This window comes from Meleagris gallopavo, chromosome 1 (assembly GCF_905368555.1).
Source record: "Meleagris gallopavo chromosome 1, MGAL_WU_HG_1.1, whole genome shotgun sequence".
NCBI lineage: Eukaryota > Metazoa > Chordata > Aves > Galliformes > Phasianidae > Meleagris > Meleagris gallopavo.
In genome coordinates, this window is record NC_139404.1 from 59,285,732 (window position 1) to 59,311,967 (window position 26,236).

The 26,236-nt window shown below is 43.5% G+C and overlaps 1 protein-coding gene across 5 annotated transcripts in view; it reads right to left on the reverse strand.

The window, feature by feature from the left end:
* WASHC1 (WASH complex subunit 1) overlaps window positions 1–22,103 on the reverse strand; it is a 40,150-nt gene extending 18,047 nt beyond the window's left edge. Inside the window, exons 1-3 of one of the 5 annotated variants that reach the window (XM_085229608.1) lie at window positions 21,969–21,995; window positions 12,954–13,034; window positions 10,020–10,173 (exon numbers count right to left, since the gene is read on the reverse strand). In XM_085229608.1, coding sequence (XP_085085734.1) covers window positions 10,020–10,168 — 149 coding nt within the window. In that variant the 5' untranslated portion in view covers window positions 10,169–10,173; window positions 12,954–13,034; window positions 21,969–21,995. Of the gene's footprint in view, window positions 1–10,019; window positions 10,214–12,953; window positions 13,035–14,262; window positions 14,424–21,968 lie in introns of those variants that run through there. The other 4 variants (XM_085229598.1, XM_085229604.1, XM_085229613.1 and 1 more) reach the window with 4 other exon arrangements.
* Window positions 22,104–26,236: the final 4,133 nt, after the last annotated feature.

Here is a 26,236-nt window from a genome sequence, read left to right on the forward strand (position 1 = left end):
ACTGCTAACTATACCTTTTCCCTTTCTCAACCATGCTTCCAATTTCAACTTCTCCTCATAACAGATCCCTCTCTTTCAAAAAGGGTCTCTTTCTTTTAAAACATTTACTTCCTTTTTTATTGCCAACGATGCTTTTCATTTCAAAATATTCGCACTTCAGAAACAGGAGCTGTTTCATGTTACTTCTTCATTTTCCTATAACCAATTGCATTCACACTTACATCTCAGAAGGCACCTTCCACGATACGCCCATCGACAAGCTAATTCGAGCCTAAGTGCTTCACAAAATAAGAGTAACTTTTTAATCAAGTTTTTCATCCAACACCTTTCCTGAGTGATTAAAGTACTTCTAAGAGATTTCTGGTTACTTTTCCCCAAAAAACTTAGGGCCCCAGACACAGAGGGCTTTTTGTAACTGAATTGAAAAGCAGAACCTCTCTGCTTTGTCTGACAGCTGCTCTATCATTTCAGTGAAGCGCTCTGTGGCACCTCAGTGATCAGATATCACCTTGAGAACAATTCTAGACACATGATTTCATTTTCCTCAGTGTCCTTAAAGATTCATCTTCCCTAAGTGGTGACTTGCAAACAGTCATTAAGAACGGCCAAAGAAATGGCTTTCCCAGTAATACCAGAACAAATAGTATACTTTGTAATCCTCCCTCTCCACCACAAAACTTCCAGGACCATAAATTCATACATTCTGCTAGTCTACCCTATTTGTAAAATACTAACACAATAAATATTCTCACAGAGCAATACCTTCAGCAGCAACTAATCCCTAATCCCCAGCTGACAAAGTAAGCATGAAGCATAATAAAAGGTATGATTTTGGCGATGGTTTGTTATTTACTTCATTTCCTAAATTGTCCGTATGCTAGAAAGAACAAAAAAAGTCCTGCCTAGTGCTCAGTAACCCAACAGGAGTTAGGAGCTTCTCAAACTGCCACTCAAAAAAGTCACATAGAAAAGTCCTGAGTTTGGTCTAGAACCAAAAAAATCCAAGATGCCACTTTCAAAAGTGTTGTTGTTGAAGTGAAGCCAAAGAAATCTAGTCACTGGGCCAAAGCAACAGAAAGAACAAGAAATCTTTAGTTGGGTTTCAAGCCGTTTCTGAAATGACTGGCATGAGACATACATTTAATTGATAACCAGAGAAGCTATTACTGCTGCGCTAACACTAGGCTGAAGTGCAACAGCATTACCTTCTTTTCTACAAGTAATGTCCCGTCATGCCTCTTAGGCCCCTCAAGCATTTCTTATGTTCAGCCTTGATGGTAGATCTAAAATTAAATTCCTTAAAGTAAAATAAAACCACGTATTTGCCTTTTAAAAATATGTATTAATCCAGAATAAGGATCATATTCTTGAATAAATTAAGAATGGCATTGAACTCAGAAGACACTACATTATCCTCCTGGCGTTTCTCTTTAATACACATTACTTCTGAATCCTTCCTCTTCTCCTCTCTCTAATGGTACAGCACAGTAGATTCCCTCAATAAATTGATTATTTGGAGGATTTACATTAACAAGTTCTTATTTCTCCTCTATTATCATCTGCAAATTGATCTGCTGTCTCCAAAAGCGCTGTTCTCAACTGTCAGCTGCATTTACACCCAAACTCTAACCTACCCCATTCTGAAAAAGGCCACTGACAGTACCACAGCTAGTCAAAAAGAAGGACTGCTGAAAGAGAATTTAATCCACCAGTCAAGTGTGAAGAACAGACCTTTGGCACTCCTGTTTCCTCCCCCAACTCTCTCCACAGTGCACACACTACCATCTATAGAGGCGGGAGTCAGTAAAACACATTTCAAGCCTCTTGGTGTTATTTTCCAGACAGTTTTCTCCACACTAGATCCCCGATGGAAGTCATGCCTGTAAAACAAAGTGACTTGGTTGCATCTCTTCCTTCAGGGCTGACTGAATAGACAAAACTCATCCATAGGAAGAGAAAATGATTCCAACACATGTGTGAGAGTCCGGCATCTGAAGCTGGTTGAGAAGGTAGAGCGATCACTTTGTATAAGAAAAGAACAACATGACAATTGTGTCAGGAAGAGTGGGAGAATCAGACAATACCGCCATACCTGCAGGCTACAAAACAAGGAAAAAAGGGAAAGTTTTTTTTTTTTTTTTTGCTGTGAAGCACACACTAACTTGTTAAGATCTGCTCTTCCTTGGTTATTTCCAGAGGGGAATAATAGTTATAGCCATTTGAGGTAGTAGTGGGAAGAATCGTCACATCATAGAATCACAGAATGGCCTGGGTTGAAAAGGACCATGATGATCATCCAGTTTCAACCCCCTGCTATGTGCAGGGTCAGCAGCCACCAGACCAGGCTGCCCAGAGCCACATCCAGCCTGGCCTTGAATGCCTCCAGGGATGGGGCATCCACAACCTCCTGGGCAACCTGTTCCAGTGTGTCACCACCCTCTGTGTGAAAAACTTCCTCCTAGCATCTAACCCAAACCTCCCTTGTCTCAGTTTAAAATCATTCCCCCTTTTCCTATCACTATCTACCCATGTAAACAGCCATTCCCCCTCCTGTTGGTATGCTCCCTTCAAGTATTGGAAGGCCACAAGGAGGTCTCCCCAAAGCCTTCTCTTCTCCAAGATAAACAATCCCAGTTCCCTCAAACTTTCCTCACAGGAGAGGTGCTCCAGCCCTCTGATCATCTCAGTGGCCCTACTCTGGACCTGCTCTAAGAGCTCTGCATCTTTCTTGTACTGGGGGCCCCAGGCCTTGACACAATACTGCAGATGGGGCCTCACAAGAGTCGAGTAGAGGCGGACAATGCCTCTCTGGATGGAAAAGTTCCTAAGATCTTTTCCAAATTTCTGTTAACATCAACTTCTTGCCTTAGTAGTTTGTAGACATAACTTATCATTGGACAAATCTCAGTCATTACATATCCTATGAAATAGATCTAGTTCCTTCCAAACCACAGCCATCCAGAGCAATCAAGGAAAGGAAGCTCGCTTGTCTGCACAAACAGCAGTTTCAGAAGGGCAGAAGTTGTGCTAGGATAGGTTCAGGAGAAAGTTCTCAGGGCACAAGAACTGTGTAAAGGTATTAGGGAAGCATACTTAGCATTTGCACGCTAAGAGACTCCATCATGAGTGCTCTGTGTTAGTCAGTTAAAGGTACCACTGGGATGTCAGTACCATTTCTGCTCTCTGAGCAGCTCCACTGAATTCCTGAGAGAAAAGCACCATAGACAGATCATCACATTTCCACCTCCTGCCAATTTATTTTTCTTTATTTCTCAAAGGGCTCTTAGGTCTCTTCCTATGCAGAAAAGCCTTTCATTTTAGGGGTAAGTGTGAGATTCTTTTCTCACATGCCTGTACAGCACTATGGATACAACATCACCACTATTATTTCTGGATTTGCTACTCTCAGGCTCTAGGATATTACCATTTCCAGCCATTAACAACCTCGATCAGACTATTTCTGAACTCCATAAGCTTCTACAAGCATCGCTACAATTCCATGGTGTTTGGATTTCATGCTACCTTTTCATTCCAGAAGAAAGTTTAGTAAGCAACCACATCAATAACAGAGAGCTATAAGCTCTTAGGTTTCCACTTCTCAAAATGGTTGAGAGAAGGGGTAATTATACCTCTATATTTTTTGTTACAGGACAGTTCACAAAAGTTTAAGCCAATTTATAGCTGTTAAGGTACACAAAATGACCCATCCTTCAACTTAGTCACCGCTATGACCTCAAATTGACAGTGGTTTAAAATATTTGTTGAAAGAAAGCAATGTTTATCAAGATAACTATTTCACATCTTCACAAATGAGTTTAATGTTTGCTTCTTTTGGTCTTCCTGCTACAGCTTTTATTTCCATGAATGATTTTGAAATTATCTTTATCTGTTTTGTAAGACAGCAAATAATAAACAATGGCAGCCACTACATGTGGCAACTCTCATGTTAAAATTACAGCTCTTTAAAAATTGTACAGAAGTTAAGCTGAGCTGTAGGGAATCTATAGATTGTAGTAAACTCATTTTAGCCTACAGATACATTACAAACCAAAAGCAATAAAAGTTGAGTCAGAAAACCAATACAATCTGCATGTGATTGGGCTAAATGTTTATCTGATTCTCTTTACCACTTGTCTTTTGTACTGCACATGCAATCTGTTTTGATCAAAATGTCTCATGTTTCCATTAGATATTCTACCACCAGGAAGGGCCCCTAGAATTATACAGAGAATCCACTCAAGAGTTTGAAATTATTGCCTGACTTCTTATTCAAAGCAGCCTTGAGACCAAATTCAGGAGTGGAAAAACACTTCTGAAACTTTTTCTTTTTTTTTTTTTTTCAAACTACTTACAGCAAACTGATATATCATCAGTTTAGTATGATTGCACCTAAGCCACTCTTTATTTTTAGTAACTGAGATTATAGCTAAGACTTCTGCTTCCTTTCGTGCTCCTTTCAGCCACTTCAGCAGCCTGGACACAATTTTCCCTCATTTTGTTTTCAGATATAAAATGAAGCATTAAGAGCCCTTCTTCCCCAAAGAATGTTTTCTGTAGCTAATGCAAAGTCATCTCATGCTTTGAGAATGCTTTGCATTAATGCCTAGACTGAGTGTCTCAGTTATTCATTAAAACATACTTCTATTTGCACACTTACTATTAGGTGTGACAAGTTTAAGTCTGCTTGGAGGAAGATATTGAGGGTGAAGCACTTCAATCATTTCTTTAAATTGCTCATTTTAAACTATGCTGAAGGCTTTGTTAGCATAAAGAAGGCTACAGCTTATCAAGTTCAAGCCTGCCTTTCAATCTCTTAAAGCAGAACAGATTGATCAGTGTCTTTTTGGGGGAACGGGATTCAAAGATAAACAGACTGCTAGTGATAGAAAGTGGTGTGGAAGAGCCGATGTTAGACTTACAGCAGGGGCTTAAGTAACCATCACTACATTTCAATGACAATGCCATAAAAAGAACCTTGCAGAGTAAAATTTAGCATTCTGTTCTTCTCCTTCAAAAGACATATTTAATCTCTGGAAGTCCAAAAGACAAAGATTTTCAGCACTCCGTGAAATGAGCAAGAATTCTGTCCATCACGTTTGTTTCATTTTTTATGGAAATATCTTTTAAAGACTTAATACCATTCAGTCTCACATTCCTACTACTCCATTTTCATTTCAAGCTGTGACAGCTGTAACTATGCTCCCCACCTCGTCACCCCATAGAGCTGTCAAGGTATCTGAATGGAGTCTTGGTCTCATATCATACGAAGTTTTAAGCTTAGGGATTTTAGCAGCATTCAGAAAATCTTAATCTGGACTCCTACAGAACATTCATTATCCCTTCCCCCTCCTTGAGTACGTGGGATGGTAGTGCTGGGTGGCTAGCTGCCACCAGCCATCCAGGCATGCTGAACTGATCTTCTCATGTATCAATTCTTACACCCTTTTCCAATAGCTCTGGAACCTCTCTCAAGCTCCACTTCACAAGCTTTCAAATTCAGCTTCTAGAAAAACACAAGAGCTAAAACAACTGAGCAGTTTCTTACAAACAGCATCTACATTTACAAAAATTCCACGTTAACTGGACATATCTCTACAACAATAATCAACACCTGCAGGCATCTTTCTTGTCTTCCCCAAGCTCCATGTCCCCATAGTTGTAAACCACTCACCCCCTCCTTCACGTCACCATTTTTGCTTTACCTTCATAACAATGAATGACTACATCTAGGGCATCTCAGGAGAGAGGTCTGAAACTAAACTGGACCAGCATCTTCTCTCAGATGGCCTCTGGGAAGCCTTCAAAGTATAATGGGGTGACTTGTTGCTTTACAAGGGTCTTGTCACTTTCAAAGGTTCAGGCTGGATATTAGGAAACGTTTTTTCTCAGGAGGAGTGGTGCTGCAGTGGCACAGGCTGCCCAGGGAGGTGGCGGAGTCACCACCCCTAGAGGTGTTCAAGAAACATGTGGACGTGGCACTGAGGGATGTGGTCACTGCGTATATGGGGATGGGTTGACAGTTGGACTGGATGATCTTAGAAATCTTTTCCAACATTAATGATTCTATGAAAGAATCTGAAGAAAAAGTGACTCTCAGTGCTAGAGACTGTCTCCTGGTGTACACCCATCACAGTGGAGCCTGCTTGACATCTCTCCTACTGGTAAAATCAAACCCATACAGCCAGCAGAGGAATAAATGCAACATGGTGTTGAATGCTCTAAGACACAGTGTGCAGCAAAGGACACCACAGATTTCAGCAAGACTCTTCTTTGCAAATTTATATAACTGTTTAACTGACACATGCGTTTCAGAAATGCATTACTTAAACCAAATCAAATGCTTCTAGTCAAATACATTCTCTCAGAGATATTTAGTCATTCATTTCCACTACTGATGATCTGGATTAATGATGGAGAAGAAGTAAGGGAACACCTAAATGCACCTCACAATTAAGGTTTTGTCTGTGTTTTCTATTTCAATCCAGACTGACATGCAATCATTGTCAAAGCTCTGTCCAGGGCACACATCTCACAGAGCTCTCCCTCTCTATAGCTCAGTGTTATTCCTGTCCCAAACTTTCCTTAGGGCTCTGTTGCCCGTGAGAAATTTTACATACTGCACAGCTTATGATATGATTATAGGCAGAGGAGACCACAACCTTGATAATGACATTCCACACCAAGTAATTGTTTTCTTTCTACTGCTATCACAGTAAATGAGATAACTTGGATAGGCAATTTCCCACAAATCTGTTATACAAAAGTGTACAGTCTGAATAATGAGCTGACATATTAGAGATTATTAACATCTCCTGGCAACAAAATCTCTCTCCAGAAACTGAGAAATCCCAAAGGGGAGGCCTCACTTACCAAGGGGCCATCTCAGAAAACCTAAACCCATCACCATTTTTAAGTACTTACCACAATAACATTTTTGTAAAAAAAAATAAAAATAAAAATCCACAACACATGATTCTAACACAAGCTTTCACTCAGAAAACGCTGGTAATAAAGAAATAAATAGATGAGATATCGTTGATTAATCGAGTGTTAAAGTTGGTCCTTCTTCCTACTGTGACCTATGTCAATAGCTGTCCTTAGATGTCCAAGAGTTAAACTCATCTAGATATTATGCCAGATTGGATCTGTTACTACATTTATGTTTTTAGCAGTAATTATATGTATTAAAATCTCAGTAGCTGCAGGCAATGAATTTGGTCCTCTCTGCAGCTTCCACTGCAGATTAATTACATGAATTTAGTTAACATATACAAAGTAAGAGCTTCCATTAATCCAAAACACAAACCCCAGAAAGTACACGCAGCCTCTTAATCTCCTCACACATTGGTTTCAGCACCAAGTGGACAGGACTTCCTAAGAGTCCTAACAAGACTGTTAACAGGAGTGACAGAAGACATCAACCTGTACTGCCCAGCAAATAAGAGCCTGCCTGGGTCAGTGCTTTCCGCATGCAGAACATGTACTCTTCTCCACTCAAAGGATGTAGGATGGGTCTCTGCTCCCATGGTTTAAGAACACGACCCACAGGGATGGTGCCCTCTTATTGATTCCATCTCACAGCCCAGGTGCACTGTTAGCAAGGTACAGAGGTTTAATTTCTGTGGGTTGCCAGATCTACTCTGCAGTGCCTTCCCCAGTGAATCTCTGGGTCTCAGCTGTAATTGACCCAATTTTTTGCACCTGTACATTTCTTAAGCTCTACACAACAATGAACTTTCCCAAGTACCCCATTCACCACATAACTCGCCATAGCTAAATCCAACAGCAAATCAGTTTGTCTGAAAGCATTTTGAGAAATAACAGCTTGGCAGAAATTTCTCATAGTGATTTCCTAGAATAGTTTTCCTACAACCATAACCACAACAGTATCACAGCTGCCTTCACCAAATGAAGAGAGGAAAAGCTCACCTCCCTTGCACAAATGCCCTTGATGAACATTTTCATTTGAAGAATTCATACCCACCTACCATGTCAGCAACAACTCAGAGCAGAAACTTTGATGAACTAACATGGATAAAATAATTGTCTCTGGAAAGATTCCTATTTCCACAGAAAGTAAGGGAAATTCTTTCACCCACCTTCCACAAAGTACAAACTGGCTTGCCACTCTCAGAAGCACACTACCAACCCAACAGTTTCTACAAAACAGTACTACAAAGATGCAGATGTTCTGATGCTGAAGTAATGAGTTTGACACACTCAGCTGAGACTGCCAGAATGAACAAGTTTCCTCTCTGTCAACACTGCAAGCATTTTGCAGATCAGAGCAGCCAGCTTCCCCAGATAAGGCAGCTCTATCTTCTATTTCCAGGAAGGAGCTGCCTTATCTCAGGATAGGGAACAAAAAAGGTCACTCTTCACTAAAAGGCAAAGTTCTCACCTTGAAAGCTCTGCCCCTTGATTAGCATGGAACAACCAAGGTCACGGAACTTTTAATCAGAGGCCTACGTAATTACTAAATCATTATTAATTATATCAGAGAGGTAAGACCTCAGAGGAAAGGCAAAGCAAACAAAAAGCCCAATGAAGCCTTCTCTGCTGTTGGAAAAAAATTGGTAATTAAAAGTCATGAGTGCACCGAAGAATGAGGGAACAGCATCGCAGTCACTGCTCAGGACTCAGAAGTGACTTGCATACAAAACAACAGGCTTGCCTCCCTAGGGAAATTACAGGGCACTGTGTTGCAAAGCAGTGAGCTTAAAAAAAAAAAAAAAAAAAAGGAACGGGGAGGGAGGGTTGGGAAGAGAAGGAAGAAACACTTCTGTGGGTCAAATAAAGCTACTGATAATACAGAGAAGGACAGCGCTGCCAATCAGTCCCAGGCTTGAGGGGTGCCTTCCTGATGCTTGTAGCAGCTCTGTAGTCTTTTCCCATCCTTATGTCATGAGTTCCTGTACCGAGAAGCCCAGAAAAGAATGAGGCCTTGTGTTCAATTAAGTGCAGCCTACACACAGCCCTGTCCAGGAGCCCCTTCAGCCCCTGTCCAAAGAAAGATTCTTCCACAGAAAAGCCTTTATTTACCTCAGTGACCTGAGCTCAGCCTTCATGACTACCCTGCCCTCAGAGGCTGTTTTTCAAAGTACTGGTATCAAAAACTGAAGGACTTCAATCTGCCCTTAAAAAAGCAATCAAACAAAGAAACAACTCAAAAGCAAGAACATCATATTCCTACTCACACCGTAATAAATCATACTAGGCAATGATGGGCCCCACTGAAATCAAAGCAAGTGTTCTTGCCTCTCAGCTTCTGAGAAGACAAGTATCGATCTTCCGGTTTCTATATCAATGATATGACATGCTGTCTCAAGGCACTGAGATATCAAAGATGGCTTCAGATGAAGAAGACACTAGATAAACTATAATTTGCAAGAAAACCCAAGAATCTTTCTGATCTGCTATATAAATAGCCTTACAGATCTATCTACCTAAAGATGACTGTGTGCAAGAAGTGGCAGGCCTGTGATGAATTGCTGAAGACACCAGTTTAGATAGATTATGAGATCATGATGAGAAGAACGGGCACTAATGCACTCTACTTTCGTAACAATATACAAAAACAGAAGTTCAAAAGTAGCTCAAGAACAGTTTGCAAGTCCAGAGATCAGAACAAAGAGACATTTTCTACTCTACTGCTCCAAGTACAGTAACTCAGAAAGACAGATCTTCAAAATACTCCAAATTAGAAAGTCTTCTGTTTAAAACACAACCAAGAAAGAATCAAAGATACTCAGAGCTGAAGTAGCAATGCAATTTGTGGGAATCTGCAACTGAATTAGAAACTAATAACAAACAACCTCTTGCAAATACGAGACATTCGATTATGCCTAACTTTGACAGTACCTGAATCCAATCACCTTGTACTGAAGTGCATTTGGACCTTTTCTGAAATTCCACTGCTTGCCAATGCAATGCATTTTCACTGCACTGGCCTTATCACAGAAGTCCATTTTCAAGTGCTGAATGCTAGCACTCCCAGCCCCTACGTGAAAGAACCATACCTGTTGAAAATATCACCTGACACCTTTTGCAGGTACTGAAGTGCATCTGCCACTTGCTGAACAGCCTCTTCTCTGCGCAAGTCTGGTTGGATCAGGGGGACAGAATACGTTTGCCCTTCCAGAAAGTGCTTCTGGGCTACTGTAGTCATTGTGCCTAAAGGAAAGAGCAAAAAGAACATCACAGTAAACACTCTTCTATTGTATCACTCCTCTATTGTATCACAGCTTTTATTTAGAGACTTCACCCTCTACCTGTCCAACTATTTTAGGAAAGTGTTTGTAAGGTCATCAATGAGCTGATGAGGAAGGCACATTTCAAGGTTGATGGATTGATTTTTTTTTTTAAAAACCCAATGTAGCTACAGTAAAGGTGGGAGCCTTTTGCTTGCCTGAATGATCTTAGGAACCACAATTTTATTTTTAGCATGATCATTAACAATTCTCTGTTCAATATTATGCTGAAAACAAAGGCCACACTCTGGAGCAAAATCAGCTCAGGCTGGTGATGAAGATTTGTCAGAAATCACCCTGTCCTCTCCTCCCATTCTCATATTCCAGATGGATATATTTCAGGTCATGCAACTCTATTAGCAAAACACTGTATTTCATTTTCCACTTCTGCTCCAAGAAACCCAAGCACTGCCCCCTTCCAAGAATGGCAGCTAAAAAAACAACAGGGCACGCATGTACACACATGCCCTTGCTCCAAGTAGGTTAATGAGACTTCTTCCATTCTGAGACTCCCAGGAGCAGCTCATTACTTCTGGTGACTGGATTGTTCTTTGGTAACTATCTCAAAAAAAGACTCCTTATTTCAGGATCCTTTCACATTTAAGGTCTGAACAGTCAAGGAAATGTTTCAGTTGTCTTCAACACATGCACCGCAGTGCTACGCATGCTCCTAGATACAGCCAAGCCAAGAGCATTGCTCTGCAACAGAGCTAGGACAAGGCTAGGAGCCATCCATGTTTCCATGCTGCCAGCTGTGCTCATGTCCCTTCCTCTAATGTTCCCTCAGTCTGCCTCCCATGCTTTGGTGCACAAAAACAATAAAAAGTTCCTGGGACATAGAGGAGGATGTCGAAATTTGTTTCTTTGATCATATTAGTAATTGTAAATTCACAAATACAAACTACTTGGGCAGTCTGATCTAACAGAGGTGAGTGTCCATACATTTTTCTGAAGCTTTGCTATTAGGCCTAAGCAAATCCTTTCAAATATGTCTGGTATGTCATGGTAATGGTTTTGATAAGCAAGTTTAACAAGTCCCCTTCTTGCCTGGTCTGTATGTGTCTTGCTCACTCAAACTCTAAAAAACCCACAGTCTACATACAGCTGCTCACTATGGGTTTTCATCATGCAGGGTGCTGTACATCAGCACAAGCAAATATTCATTCAGCCGAACGGAAACAAACAAAAGCAGGATGGCAGTGTGAGGTATCAGGAATGGACAGATCTGTCTCAGGATGCACACATTCCCCTGTGGCACTTGGAAGTTACCAGAAGCTGCTCCAGGGAGCACTGCGGTGTGCAAACAGCATCATGGATGCTGCACCCTCATTAATGACAGAGGAAGGCTCTCCCCCTTTCCTAAGGAGGGCATGCAGAGCAGGTTAAGAAATGCAGAAACACAAGTGAGGTCGGAGGAATTCAGAAAACAAGGGCCTGAGAGACAGCTGCAGCATCAACCAGCAGTTGAGCAGGTGAAAATTACAGGGAACTTCACACACTTTTCATTTCCCTGCCTTGCCGCACAAAAGGCAAGGCTATCAGATTAGATGAGCCTGCAGCCATTCCTGCAGCACCTGCTCTGAATTCGTCCTTTTTGATCCTACTGTTATCAGCTAGGAAATACCATCTCAAAATGTGGTATGTCTTTTTTTTTTTTTTTTTTTTTTTTTCAAACGAAGTGAAAAAGAAGAAGGAAACCAAGGAGATCCATAGACAACAAATTTGCAAAATGAAGCCCAGCCATCAGAAGGCTTGGCGCTGCCGCAGGAAGCCCGGGCCCATTCTGTTTCACTTCATGCATCACTGGTAGCAGGCTCTGAATCCACCCTCTTTAGCAGCAATGTTTGCACACTGATTAGACTTCGTGACTGTGCCTATTCAGCAGACAGGAAATTATTATTTTGACTTGTAAAGCATACAAGTTAATCTGAAAAGGAGGGCGGCTAATTCTCAGATGGCTTTTTTCCATTTGCTGACCGTAACCGAGCTGGAATCCTTTTGCTTTCAGATCTCTGACCAGAGTGACCGAGTGGAACAAAGCGAGAGGCGAGCACAGTGAGCGTGCAGCTACAACATACTTCAGCTTCAGCAGCAGAACAAGTTTATGATCCTGCCTATCATTGGTCACAATTCATTCATTGCATCGATATTGCTGAGTTTCGCGATGCCTATTTTAAACTCGGATCAGTTCAATGACCCAATTTACTGCAGCCAGAGAAACAGCTGTAATTGCCCAGCCATGAGGCAGAGCGGGAAGCGGGAGCAAGAAGGGGACTTGTTAAACTTGCTTATCCAAACCATTACCATGGAATCCTGCCCCAGAGGATAACAAGGGCAAGCTTCTCACCTCTGGAGCTAGATGAGATTATGCAGTCCCAATATTATTTCCCAGATTCTCACCAATCCTAATTCTTTTGGTGACCTTTCTAAAGCCACACTCCATCCAGCAGCCAATGGACAGAAGCCCATGCTCTGAAGCAGCACTCCCCCAGCCACTACTGAGCTGTTTCTCTCCTTGCACTCAGAAGCTACAGATTGCCCTTCAGGTTCCGGTGCTGCCTTGCAAAAAACTAACACACACTGGTGGAGCAAAGAAGGAAAAGCCCAAGGTGCTCCTGCTTGTGTTCTTATATTTTGGCAATCAGCAAACTTCAGCTTCACAGGCTCTTGACACAGGCTCTCACATGAGCTCCTGATTCTCACCTTTCCTACAAAAATCCACCAGACTGGAGAGATGTGGCAGACTCTGTAGGAACTGCTGTCAGATACAAGAGACGATTCTTTCTGTGCAAGGTAACAAATAACAAGTTTAAAGCAAGAAGGAGCAAAAACGGCAACAGCTTTCTAAATGACCAGAAGGGCAAAATCCCTTGCTACAGCTGTTATTACATTTTCTGAGCAAACCAACTGGGGAAGCAAGCCAGTTTTACAAGCACTCTGAGAAAGGCCTGACTGTGTGCTTAGAATAACAGCAGGACTGCTTCCTCCAACGGAAGGGGCCTCCAGGTACAGGGAAGATTTTAATGGGAAAGATTCAAAGTATTGCCAAACAAAGGCAGGAAGGGAAGCAAAGACCAAATGTCACTCAAGAAGACCGATTCCTCCTTGATCTCAGCCATCAGTGTAGCAAAAAAAGGAGCAGCCAATCTCCTTAACCATACTGCATTATCACGATCAAGCATTACAAAAAAACCAAAGTGCCGCAGATGAGAAATATCTCAGCTTTCCCATCCTGCCCAACGGACACCAAGCCTTCACTTAACACACACCAAAGATACAAATAAATTCTTCACGTCTTCCACTTAGAAGTGCCTTCCAGTGGAGCAATAAACTGGTTTCAGTATCACTCCAGATTTTTAGAGAGGAGCTAGCATGCGTCAGCAGAAAGCACTGCATCCTGGAATTATGAAGGCAGGCCAACAAGAAATGCTCTGACGCTACAGTGAGAAATGGGCATATAAAACCCCAAGGCAAGTATGATTCAGAAAAGCAGATGTCAGATCACCCAGGAGATTTCATCATTAGTGGTATGACCACCTGTGGGCCACACAAGGCAGAGCAAGCAGCACGGAGGCTCTTTTTTTGTGATCAAAGAGGCTCCGGAGAAGAGCTGAAGCATCTGGGGGCTCCAGCCAGTTTTTATTCAATTATTTTTTCTATGTCAACTTTCAAGATCAAGAAAACTGCGTTCTTGTGTTATATAATAACCACATTTGCCTTATTAAGTTGCAAGGAATGAGAAAATGATTGTTTTCTAACCAGACCTCCTGCTTACGTGTGCGATATCCTGATTTGGAAGTTCTGGCTTCAGCTAGTGATTGTTCACATTTGCACTGCTGCCTGAAGCTGTGCCTTTAACCTCAAGTAAGCCGGGATAAAAGCTGTCAGGGCTGCTGACTATCTTCTATGCACAAAGCCAGTCCCTTCTCAGCTCCAACACTCGCTCTAGCAAAAGCTGATGGAAACAACAGCAGCGGGAAAGGCAACATCAGTTTCTCACAGACTGTCTTACCTTTCCAAAAAACTTGCACCAGGATACATACAGGCTGAGCATTCCAGGTTTTCCAGGCATCTGCAACCAGTCAGACTGTTCAACCACCACAGCCAAGTCTAATAAATAACTCCAATGGCTACAGACAGACTTGCAGCTCTCTGAAGCCACAGAAGAAAGCATACAATTGATCACTCTAAGTAGAGAAATACTCCTCCTACTTTGCTCCCTCTGAGCCCAAGAATGAAACTCCTTATACAGAGGCTAAGCCCAGGAGAACTCGTTACAGAGCAAACAGAGTCTGTAAGAGAAGGAAAACTCCTTCAAAATAAAGCTCCATGGAGGAGATCACTGAGATGATTATCTGCAAACAAAAAAAAAACCTCACAACCTTATAAAACCTTAATTCTAAAAGGGAACACAAACAAACACATGGATTAATAATTTGCCTTCCCTCAGCACAGGCAGAGACTGCTATATGTACAAGCACTTACCAGACACGTACTTGGCTGCAAAAATAAAGGAGAATAAAAGCAAGCCACCAACAATACTTGCTTCCTTAACATGCTTCAAGGGATAAAAAGGGGTCAGGGAAAGAACAGCACTTAAATACTTTAAAAAAACAACAACACAACAGTGTGTGTTCTTCAAAGATACAAGAGCTGTTTCAGAAATTGCTGCGCTGCTGCTTCTATCTCTGCACTGGAAAGGTGGCACCAAGTAACAGCCTTTAATTTCCACATGCAGTAACAGCCCCAAGAAGAAGTGACAAACTCTCTCTGGCCCTCTGCCTCTCCTCTGTAGGTTTCCAACAAAAGATCAGTGACTACCTGCAAGGACACAGAGACAAGAAATGTGCAATAAAGTCTGAAATATGCAATAGAGATCCTGCACCACACCATCACCGGCAGGATGGTTCCATGCTGGGAACAGACCAAGGCACAAATGCACTGTGGGTTAAGGTTAACACCCAGAAGATGGAACAGAGACCTAAGTCTGGGGTACAGCTTACCACGCTGCTCTGTCTCCTTTAATAGAGGAAAGTAATATCTGTAACTTGGTATGTATTTCCATGAGGTGAGGGCCCCTGTGCTAAGCTTTTTTTGGGGGGGCAGAAGGGGAGGAAGAAAGAGAGAAGCACTTTGTTAAGAGGATGAAAAGTCTATTTATATTTTTTAATTAAACATGTTCTACAGTGTTATTAAGCAGCAATCAAAGATGCAGATGGTACTGATTTGATTGGTGAGAGGTGCACTGTGCTGAATATTAAGGAAGTCTGCCCCTATAAATAGGTCTAATCACCATCTGAAGGCTGGAAGGCAGTGATGAAAGAAAGCATTAATAAGACCATAATTAGGCCCCGTAGCAGGCTGTACTCCACCAGGGTGCTCGTGTTACTCGACATTTCTTGTAGTAACATCCTCAAAACTCCATTGTATACATGACTGTTTTGACTCTCAAGACCTCTAGTAGCTATTTTGACAAAGCTATGAAGAGTAGGGTTTCTCCATCGTGGCAGGGCCTGGTGCCTGTCAGAATTTTATTCCTAGTACCACTTCTGGACCAAAGGAGCTCTCAGTTTCAGCTGTTCCCACTCTGCCTACTCTCAACCAGTGAATTGGAGCTCCTCAGCCACAGAGACAGGCTGGAAACTGAGCAGCTTTGGATGCTATCACTGTCTCTCAAAGGAGCAGAAAACATAAAGGCCAGATCTGTACCACAAAGCTAACCCAGCTGCAGCTGTAAAAGCCATGTTCAGTTCTGTGCTCCAGTGTTAGAAAGTGAGATACTTACTCAGGATCAACCACCTCATACTTTCAGCCTGGCTTTGTGGGCCAGTATCCTGCTAGGAAATGACTGGAGCAAAGTGATCTCACCTCATCAGTTCTAGCAGCAGCTGGGGGAAAAGTCTTTTGTGCCACTCAGGTTAACAAAGCTACTGCTAATCAGCAGGCACAGTGATGTAACACAGTTCTCCATTTCCACATGGTGGAGACCTACTGGCAGTTGGCACACGCATGGTGCCGTGCACACCCAGGCACTACGCAAACATCATGCTGCACCGTAAGACACGGTCAGAGACCTACAATATCATTGGCTACTTCTGTTTTTATCCTACTCTGGTCTTTCTGGATTAAAAGACAATCTCATCTGTATGTGATCCTTCCTGAGCACTCAGAGCTACCAAAAGAAAAGCACTGGCCTGACAAAAATTTTCTGGGGGAAGCATGAGCCCTGTACTTAACATAGCCTTTCTCAAGGCAACAGAGCCTGTTAATACCTTCGGCTCAAATACTTGGATTTGAAAGGAACAGTAACTACTGCAGCTACTCAAGGCAGATGAAATCTAGGAACAAAGTGACATTAAGGTAAAGACACTACTGATAGGCAAATAATGCACATAAACTGAAGGATTTGCTTTCCCACCAGCATCATTAGCTGTTGGCTCAAATAAGCGTGTGCCTGAACAAATCCACTAGCACACTGGGTGATCATTCTCAAATTCAAATTCTCTCCCTCTTCCCTAAAAACTGCTCCAGCACACTTAAATTTGTTGTTTTTCCACATGCTACTCTGCCCTATTCCACTTAGTATGAAGAACAGGAGTTGAGATTTAAGATCTTTGAGTCCAGCTTTACAATAGCATATGGCAACTCCCAGGCAAATGGCACAATACTTGACATTTAAAGTTGAATCACATAAAGTCAAATGATATTAGCTCTCCAGAAGACAGACATGAGACTATTTTGTAAACAGAAACTGAACAGAAGACACTTAAAGGATTCAGAGCTGCACTTCAGTTCTCTGAGCTCCACAGGCTACGACAGCCTATAAGCCATTATCGTCTTCACAGTAACCTTTCTTCTTAACACAGAGCTCTGCTTTGAGAAGCACAGGCAGTAGCCCTCACTGCCACAAGGACAGAGCTGTGTCATCTCCCTGAGAAAGTCTTGGCCTCTAAGCTGAGGCTGAAAACAGTTTCCTTCAAGTGGATACATGAAGCTCATTTTGATGGACAGACGTTGATATCTATTGTTAATCAGACAAGGCACTCTGCTCAACACCCTTGGCTTTCATCATTAACGGAATCAATCAGGTAGTCCAACAAATAATTGATCTTATGCTAAGGCAGCCATCTAAAATTGACCAAAAGTGCAGTGTTCTAATTACCTGCCTCACCCTTCTTCTCTCCCTTAACAAAAGAATACTAAGTAACTAGCTTAGATCCAACTACAGTACAGGCATTTAAACCAAGCTAGTCTCACCCCACGCATCCTTACACATCATTTACTCAGTTTCCTCAAAAGAGGCACTTTGTTTTTTGTATGCCTAAACAACACAACAGCTACAGGCTGTGCCAAAAGTCCCTTTGAAGTCCATTTCCTTGCAGTAAGTTCTCTTAAATGCTGGAGCGTTCCACCTGCAGGGCAGCTCAAGGGCTGCTGCAGAGGTTCCAGCTGAAAGTTTGTTCAGAAAAAAAAGAGAGGCTGCCTTCCTTTACTATCAGACCACTGCAACAAGTGCATAATCCAACAACCATACACTTTCCCGAAGTGTCCTGGGTGACGAGTTGACAAAAAGCTGGCTCAAATGAGAGACACTTGAAGAATCAATCACCCACTAAACAAGCTGCTTGGATGGACTGTTTTTTTGGCAAGGGTTATCTTGTGGAGGGGTCCAAGCAGATCTGAGTATCTGCAGAAATTGATTTGTGAGTGATACAAATGATTCCCTTCAAGCACGGTCACAGGAAATATTGTAATTTCAGACATAATCCTTCTCTTCCTCTGCACAGTATCTTTAATCTTAAAAAAACAAAAAGAATTGCATCGCTTTCAGGCTTATCTCAGTACTTATGCTCCCCAACCCTCAACTCCTACCATCGACTCAGGCTGATCATATGGTGACTACAGCTACCTGGTACTACCAAACCTAGAAGCCTGACTGCACAGCAATTCCCAGCAATTATCTGCTCTGTTATCCCGCCAATGAACTCCAGAATCGAGAGAAAAGAACACCGCTTTTTAACTGAAAGAATGAAGATTAAAAACTCAGTTTGAATATCCAAAGTGATGGAAGAAGGACAGACGACAAGAACAGCCTGTGCTGCTCTGGGAGTGCTGCAGGCATTTTTCTGCCTGAGGGCTCTGGAGGCGTGGCTGTTCCTCCCTAACCAAAGCATTTCAGTAACAAAAAGGCATTCTGGGCAGCCCTTACATCCCAGCCTGCTACTCAGAAGAGACAGACTTAATTATCACGAAAGCTTGTCAGCCTCTAGCCAACCTTCCTAAAAGAAGTGACCGGAGCATCTCTGATTCCCAGGACAACCAAAATGCACAAAGTCTCTACAAAGACATGCCAAAGTCAGTTTGCTTCCAGCCCTTGCTCCTGGCAGGAGCAGCACTAACCGCTCCATCCACTTCCTTTCTCTGCTCAAGGAAGTCTCTCAATTTCAATGGACAGGCAAGAAATAGTGACACTTTCAGTTTCTACCTTGTAACTAGGAGAGGTCAATAAGGTCTGTAGAACATTGCCAGCAATGGCCACTGCACAACCTAAATGAGACAAATAGGTCATCTTCAGCCAGCTGACATTTGACTTCATTACACAAAATGCCACCACCACAGCTGGCATCATCCCATATGCTTCGCTGGAAACTAGGCTGCAGAAGTCAAGAACCAGCCTACTCTGCCCTGGGGATGGGGGAAAGCCTCTGGGAAAACCTAGGTGCTCTACAACCACTCAGCATTAAAACCAAACCACAAAAATCGAGGAGGAAAACCTCAGCACAACATGGCTTCTGTTCTGTACTAAAATAAATACCAGAAAGTGTTCATCGGTGCTAGATGTGGATTCACAATGTTCACCACATCCATCAGCAGCCTTTCTTCATATGCACTACTACATCTAACAGCCCTGTGGTCTTTTTACTGTTGGCTAATTCCTTTATTTTGAACAAATTAATATAGTAAATGCATTTATCACTCAATGTGTGGGTTCACTTGCAAGCAGTAACAACGTGGTTTTATATAACCAGTAACACCACAGCTACAAGGTTATGAGTGGGGAACGCTGCCCTTGTGCAACTTAAAGGCAATACATATTTAAAATGATCTACATAGTGTACTGTGCTGATGCTCTGATGGATGACTACAGATTACATCTATCATCTGCAGAATTCTCTGAACTAGTTGATGGTGCACAGTAATCACAGAATGCTTAGGTTGAAAGGGACTTTAAAGATCATTGAGCTCCAACCTCCCTGCCACGGGCAGGGCTGCCACCCAGAAGCTCAGGCTGCCCAGTGTCCCATCCAGCCCGGCCCTGAGTGCCTCCAGCAATGGGGAAACCAAAGTTTCTCTGGGCAACCTGTTTCAGTGCCTCATGACTCTCTAAGTGAAAATTTCCCACTGACATCTAATCTTAATCTTCTATCTTTTAGTTTAAAACCATTCCTCCTTGACAATCACCTCCCTCACCCTACTGGCCCCCTCTCTATTGATGCAGTTCTGGATACTGTTGGCCTTCTACGCTGCAAGCACACACTGCTGGTTCATGCCCAGCTTTTCATCCACCAGAACCCCCAAGTCCTTCTCCACAAGCTGCTCTCAATTAGTTCTTCTCTCAGTCTGTAGACATTCCTGGGATTGCGCTGACCCAACTGCAACACCTTGCACGCAGACTTGTAGAAACTCACTAGGTTCTCAGGGGCCCACTTTTCAAGCCTGTCCAAATACCTCTGGATGGCATCTCTTCCTTCTATTATGTCAACTGTACCACTCAGCTTGGTGTCATCTACAAACGTGCTGAGAGTGCACAGGATCCCACCATCTATGTCACTGGTAAAGGTGTTAACAAATACCATCCCAAGATAGACCCCTCTTGTGACTGGTCTCCACCCGGACACAGAACTGTTAACTGATAAAGATGTGGTGTGGGACCATGTCAAAGGCCTTGCAAGTCCAGGCAGATGACATCAGCTGCCCTTCCTCTGTCCACCAAAGTCATCACTTCACCATAGAAGGCCACCAGATTGGTCAGACACGATCTGCCTTTGATAAAGCCATGCTAGCTGCCATGGATCACCTCCTCATCTTGCATATGCCTTAAACTAGCTTCCCAGATGATCTGCCCTATGATCTTCCCAAACACAGACATGACACTCACCAAGCCTGTTGACCCCTTCTTCTCCTTCTTAAAATGGGAGTGATGTTCCCCTTTTTTCAGTCACCGGGGACCTCACCCGACAGCCATGACTCTTCAGATATGATGGTGAGTCATTTGGCAACTACAGCAACCAGTTCCTTCAGAATCCTGGGATGCATGTCACCTGGCCCTATAGATTTGTACACATTTAGTCTCATGAGGTGGTCTCAGATGTGCTCTACCCTTCTAGTGGGAGGGATTCTGCTTTTCCAACTCCTGTCTAAAGGTACAGGGATATGAGAAATGTAGGAAGCCTGGCAGTGAAGACAGAGGCAAAGAACTCATTCAGTACTCCAGCCTTCTCCATGGAAGCTATTTATCAGGAGGAATACACTCTCTTTTGCCTGTCTCTTATGAACAACATATCTAAAGAATCTTTTCTTGTTATTTTTCACATCCCTAAGTTAAATTTCATCTGCACCTCGGCTTTCCTGATCCCATCTTCACTCATCCAGACAGCATTCTTATATTACACCCAATCCACTAATCTCTGCTTCCACTGCTTATATTTTTCCTTCTTTTTCCTCACCTTGATGAGCACATCCTTCAGCCATGACAGTTTCCTGCCTAATTCTCTTGATTTCTTCTGCTGGAGAACAGAGAGCTCCTGAGCAATCAAAAAGGCATCTTAGCACACTACCCACTCTGTTCTGTTTCTTTGTTCCTAGAGTTTAGTGGAGGATCCCAATAATTCTCTAAACAGCCTGAGGCTCACTATCCTGAAGTTCAGGGTCCTGACTCCACTCTGTCAGGTCCGTGTTCCTCAAGATCACAAAATCAACCACAGCACAGTTGCTGCAGCCCAGACTGCCTTCAGTCTTAACCTCTTAGGTGAGCTCCTCTGCATCAGTGAGCACAGGGTCCAGTAACACTTCACCTCTAGCTGGTACATCCAATACTCGGACCATGAAGTAATCTTCAACAGGCTCCAGGAGTCTCCTGGATTGCTTCCACCTGATACTCAGAATAAGGCAGAAACCCCACAACTCTGCTACAATGTATTAGCCACTTTTTAATAAAAATGACTTAACCCACACCCTGCAGCCTTCCAGCCCAGTCTCAGACACTTTTCCCTCTTTTTCATGCCAACCTTCTGGCCACAGCACTCAGTTCCCTGTCCCCACAGGGGAGAGGCAGAGGAAGGAAACTTTTACAAGCTTTAACTCTTTGCAGTTGAGTCCAGCGTAAGTCCCAGAAAAAGCGTGATCCCTGCACGTAACAAGGACGCATTCAGCCAAATCGGGGCTCTCATTTCTGGACCAGATCTTTCTTGTGGGGTGACGGAGCACCCCCTTCCCCCGAACACAACAGAGGGGAACGACGTTACCCACTCACTTCTGCGCACAGCCCCGAGCCTCAGCTCGGCCCTCCCTGGTGCCCCGCGCCAGCTCTGCGAGCCCGGCCTTTAAAAGGGCAGAGCCGCGCGGCAATGCGCCGGATCCGGCACTTCGGACACACTCAACCCGTGTGTGGGGAGAAACCCAAACACGGACCCGGCCCCGCGGCCCAGCCGACCGTACCTCACCTGCCGCCGGCCGGCCACACCCCGGCAACAAACAGGAAGTAGCGCCAGCCCTACTTCCGCCCCTACTTTACGTCACTTCCGCCCAATGTAGGAAGCCTCTGTCTTCTCTGGAGCGCTCGGCTGACGCGAGGGGAGAGGGGTGGGGATACGCATGCGCGCGGGGAGGGTGGGGAGAGAGGCGCGAGGCGTCTGGCGGGAAGGTCGTTCGTCATGTTGAGGCGGCGTGCAGTCATACCTGTGTTCAATCCCTGGCACCACAGAGCCAGATGTCACGTTCCTTGTCCTCCCTTTGCCCTCCCTGGTCTGCTGGCATCTCTGTGTTGGGTAGCTTGCCAGCCTGACCCAAGTCCCAGAAGAGATCTGTACTGCTTGCTGGGTGTGGGGTGAGGGAGGCTGTGGGCTGCCAGCACAGCACTGTGCTCCTGTGAGTGGTGAGGGGAGAGGGTGCTGGTACAGCTTGCAGCCTTGTGCCATGTGTTACGGAGTCATCATTTGAGAGAAAACCCCACATGGGATGGAATTTGCTTCTTTCTGCCCTCAGCCCTGCTTCTGCGTCACGCTGTGTGTCTGCTGCCAGGGATCTGCTGCTGAGCATGGCAAACAAAAAGGAAATCTCTGACTCATACACTTGCTTGTTTTCTCTCCAGTGTTTGTGTTTGAGTTGAGCGATTTAAAATCTGACTTTATAAAATAGTGAATGTTTTCTTTCTTTTCTTTTTTTTTTTTAAAGCACATTCTCCCAGCTTGTTCTTGTGTCGCTTTTATACTCCCTTAATGCACACATTCAAGCGATAAGTTCCTCCAGCACAAATATTCATGGCAAATGTATCTCAGTACTGCATCCATACATATTAAAAACACACTTTGAGGGAGTATGTGCTACACATGACAGAGGTATTTGCATGTGCCTCCACTTCAGGATCAGAAACAATTCTTCAAGAGTTACTTCAACAGTTGTACCTTACCACTTTTTAAATAGCAAATACCAGTTTCTGAATGCACACAGGGAATGCTTGTGATTTATACATAGAATTAAAAACAGTGCACCAGAGGGAAAAAAAAAAAAAAAAAAGAGGGCACTTCTCTTCAAACAAAGTGAATACATTTGAAGAAATCAGGGTCTGCTCATGCATATTCAACTTGAGGACAAAAGGGCAAATCCATTACCTAAATGCCTGTTGCAGATTTCTGTCTCAGTCCTGCTCCATCACGGGGAAGCGCAGTCAGAGATGCTTGTTGCAGGCTTATGGGGAGGAGCGGTGTTGGACCTCACAAACCCCAAAGCAGATGAGCAGCTGCAGCTTGGCCATGGCGGAGCCTCGCCCAGGTGGTGGCCTTGTGATGCTTTAATGATGGGGCTGGTAAGGCCTGTCAGTATGCAGAGCGTAAGGGCAAAAGGCGTAAGAATTCTGAGCTTGGCTGAGAGCTTTGAAAACTCTCTGTAAGGGAGGGAGGAACGTAAAATGCCAAAACTCAAAGCAGACAAAAAAGGAGATCTAGCAAAGTCTGAGCAAGGAGCATGTGTGTGGGTGTCAGGACCTGTCAGAGACAAAATAGGGAAGTGGATGTAAGAAGCAACAATCCAATCTATTCTGATCCATTTTTATTTATATACTGCTGACGGAAAGGCCTCCAAATGCTTTCTGCTGCTCAGATAAAAATCCAATTCTGCATTTATAAAATTTAATATGAAGCAGAAGGTGGAGATAGGCTGATGCAGCCTCTTCCCATGTTCCCCTCCCAGCCATGCTGAGGATGAGGAAACAGCAGGTTTGTCAAATCCCTTAGTGTGAAGCAGGAAGAGAGCTAACAGAACTGGATAGAGGGAAGAGAGTGAGTGTTAGGCTGGGGAGACAGAGAGATGGATGGGCAGAAGAGCAGCAGGGACTTGGAAAGCCCAATGTAAAAAGTGACAGCAGCATAGCAGTGCGCTGGACGAAGCACCAGGGAGACTGCATTAGTGGGTGAGATACCATAAATCATAATGAACTCTTGTGTAGCCCTGTCACACATCAAACATCTTCCTTGTGCCAACAAGACCTAACTGACTGGGAATGTGTAGGTGTTACCAGCACAGAAATAATCCAGAGGCAAAATAGGAGTGCAGTGGCTATGTGCCACCATGGGTGAAGGCATGCAGGCAGGCTGGGGGGTATGGTCTCTGGTTGAATGATTCTCTTAGTCCACCCAACTGGCAGGGAGAGGCTGAGCAGCATTGTCTCCAGCCAGGGGTACAGTGCACATGGTTTTCTCTCTCTCCTTAATATTTGCATTTCATAACATCTCACTGCATAGTCTTTTGTGATACTGAGGATGGGATCCCTGAGGAGCTGACTGACACTTACATCCACCAAACTCTCCTTTTCTCTGCTTTGTGCTGGCAAGTTTTAGCAAAGAAAAATAAAACCAGGCACAAGATTTTTCTTCCCCAACAAAGGGAATGCTAGTAAGCACCGTTGCCTAGATGAGGGAGGATTTAGACAGAGGTCTTTCTTCCCATGCAGTCAGTTAGATGTCAGTTTTCATAGGTTGCAAAAAGAAGCGTTGAATGGTGTGCCAAGTCATGCATGACAGTGTTTCAGGGGCTTTGCAATTAGGAAATGCACTAACTGCTGGTTTGGGAAGTGCACTAACTGCTGGTTTGGAAAATGCCTTCCAGCTTTCCCAGTGCCGTTTCCCAAGTTGATACCAACAGGAGACACTAGTCAAGGTTGCTGCAAAGAGATCCTGCTTATGCACTTTCAGGCACTTAGTTCTGCCATGGCAGGGTAGTGACTCAGACCCTCCCTCACCCTCAAGGCAGACCTGGCTTTGCCCTTGGCGTGTGGGAGAAATGAAAGAGATTGTTCCCACTGCTCTTCTTGCAGGCTGCACAGAGGCTTTGCACGCTCGGTTCTGCTGTCCGTACTGATCCTCACTGTGAGCAGTGGGGCTGATCCAAAGCAGCTCGGGGCACTTGTCTTCTTCCTGCTTTCCCTCTGGAGTGCTTATTCTGTCTGTTAGTTTTTCCATCACAGTAACATCCAAGCCCTTCCGCTACATCCAGAACTCACGTAAAGGCATATATTTCTTGATTGCAATACACAGACTGATCACTCATCTATTGTTGTGGAACTGCCACCAATTTATGTGCAAGAGCCAGCTCTTTTAGTTTCACATTGTATTTCAGCTCATTTTCACTTTTCTGAAACTGCATTTTTCCACCAGAGTGCTCTTTCTTGAGGAAAAAACCTAACACCCAGCCTTCAAAACATTAAATTAATTTGCTCTTTCTCTTGCTGCAGTATCTTTTACTGAGCAAAGTCACCTTGGGCAAGTAATTAGTGCCTCACTTTCCTCACTAGAAAAATGGAAACAATAATATTTTTCCACCTTTGATATCTTTAGGATGGAAAATATTGCTACTTATTATTTATTGTAATGTTTTACACCAAAATTTAATAACATAAAACTCAGAACCTGAAGGGAAAATGCAAAAGGGGAAGGTGAGTGGAATACAGAGTGCTGCTGCGACTGTGTATTTTGAAGATGCCAGAATTTTTTTGTAGCCCATTGAATAACATTTGTCAAACATGCAAGCAGAGCTGGCTGAGCTGCTTTCTGCACAAGGTCAGGGGAGGGCCAGAAAAGAGATAGGATCTTACTCCAGACTTCCCCAGAGTTTTGCAGTGTCTCGGATCTGAGGACTTTTGCTACTGCAGTTAGGCATAGGATTAAATTCACCTAATGTTTAGAAGTGTCTGGACATCAGGTTTTGCTCCAGGCCTTACTCTGATGTTTCGAGTTATATTTGTGGTATTGTCTTAGGAGAGCAGGCAGAGAACTGCTTGGACATCTCTTCTTTTTTCTGTGTCTGGTGACAACTAGCATCTCCTCTGTGCTCAGTCCTCACAGAATGCTGAAATTACACATTACTAAATGACGCTCTATCGTTTAGGAAACAGTAATCTGCTAAGCACTATTACTTTTTTTAGGAAGCTATAGATGCTTTAAGTATGACAGTCAGTATTTCTGTTACCCCTGAGTGTTGTTGTTACAGGGAACTAAAAAACAGCCACCTATCCTCTTCACAAGCTTTCTGCTGACTCAGATTGTGCAAGACATTTCTCCCACGTGCCTCCCCTCAAACTGCCTTACCCTACTAAGGAAAATTCGGGATATGATGCAGGGAAATGGAGCAAACTAGAGCCTGAAATTGACAGACTGAAAAGCACCATCTCTCACTGTTCCTTCCTCTCTACTGCTCCTCTTGTAGTCTCCTTT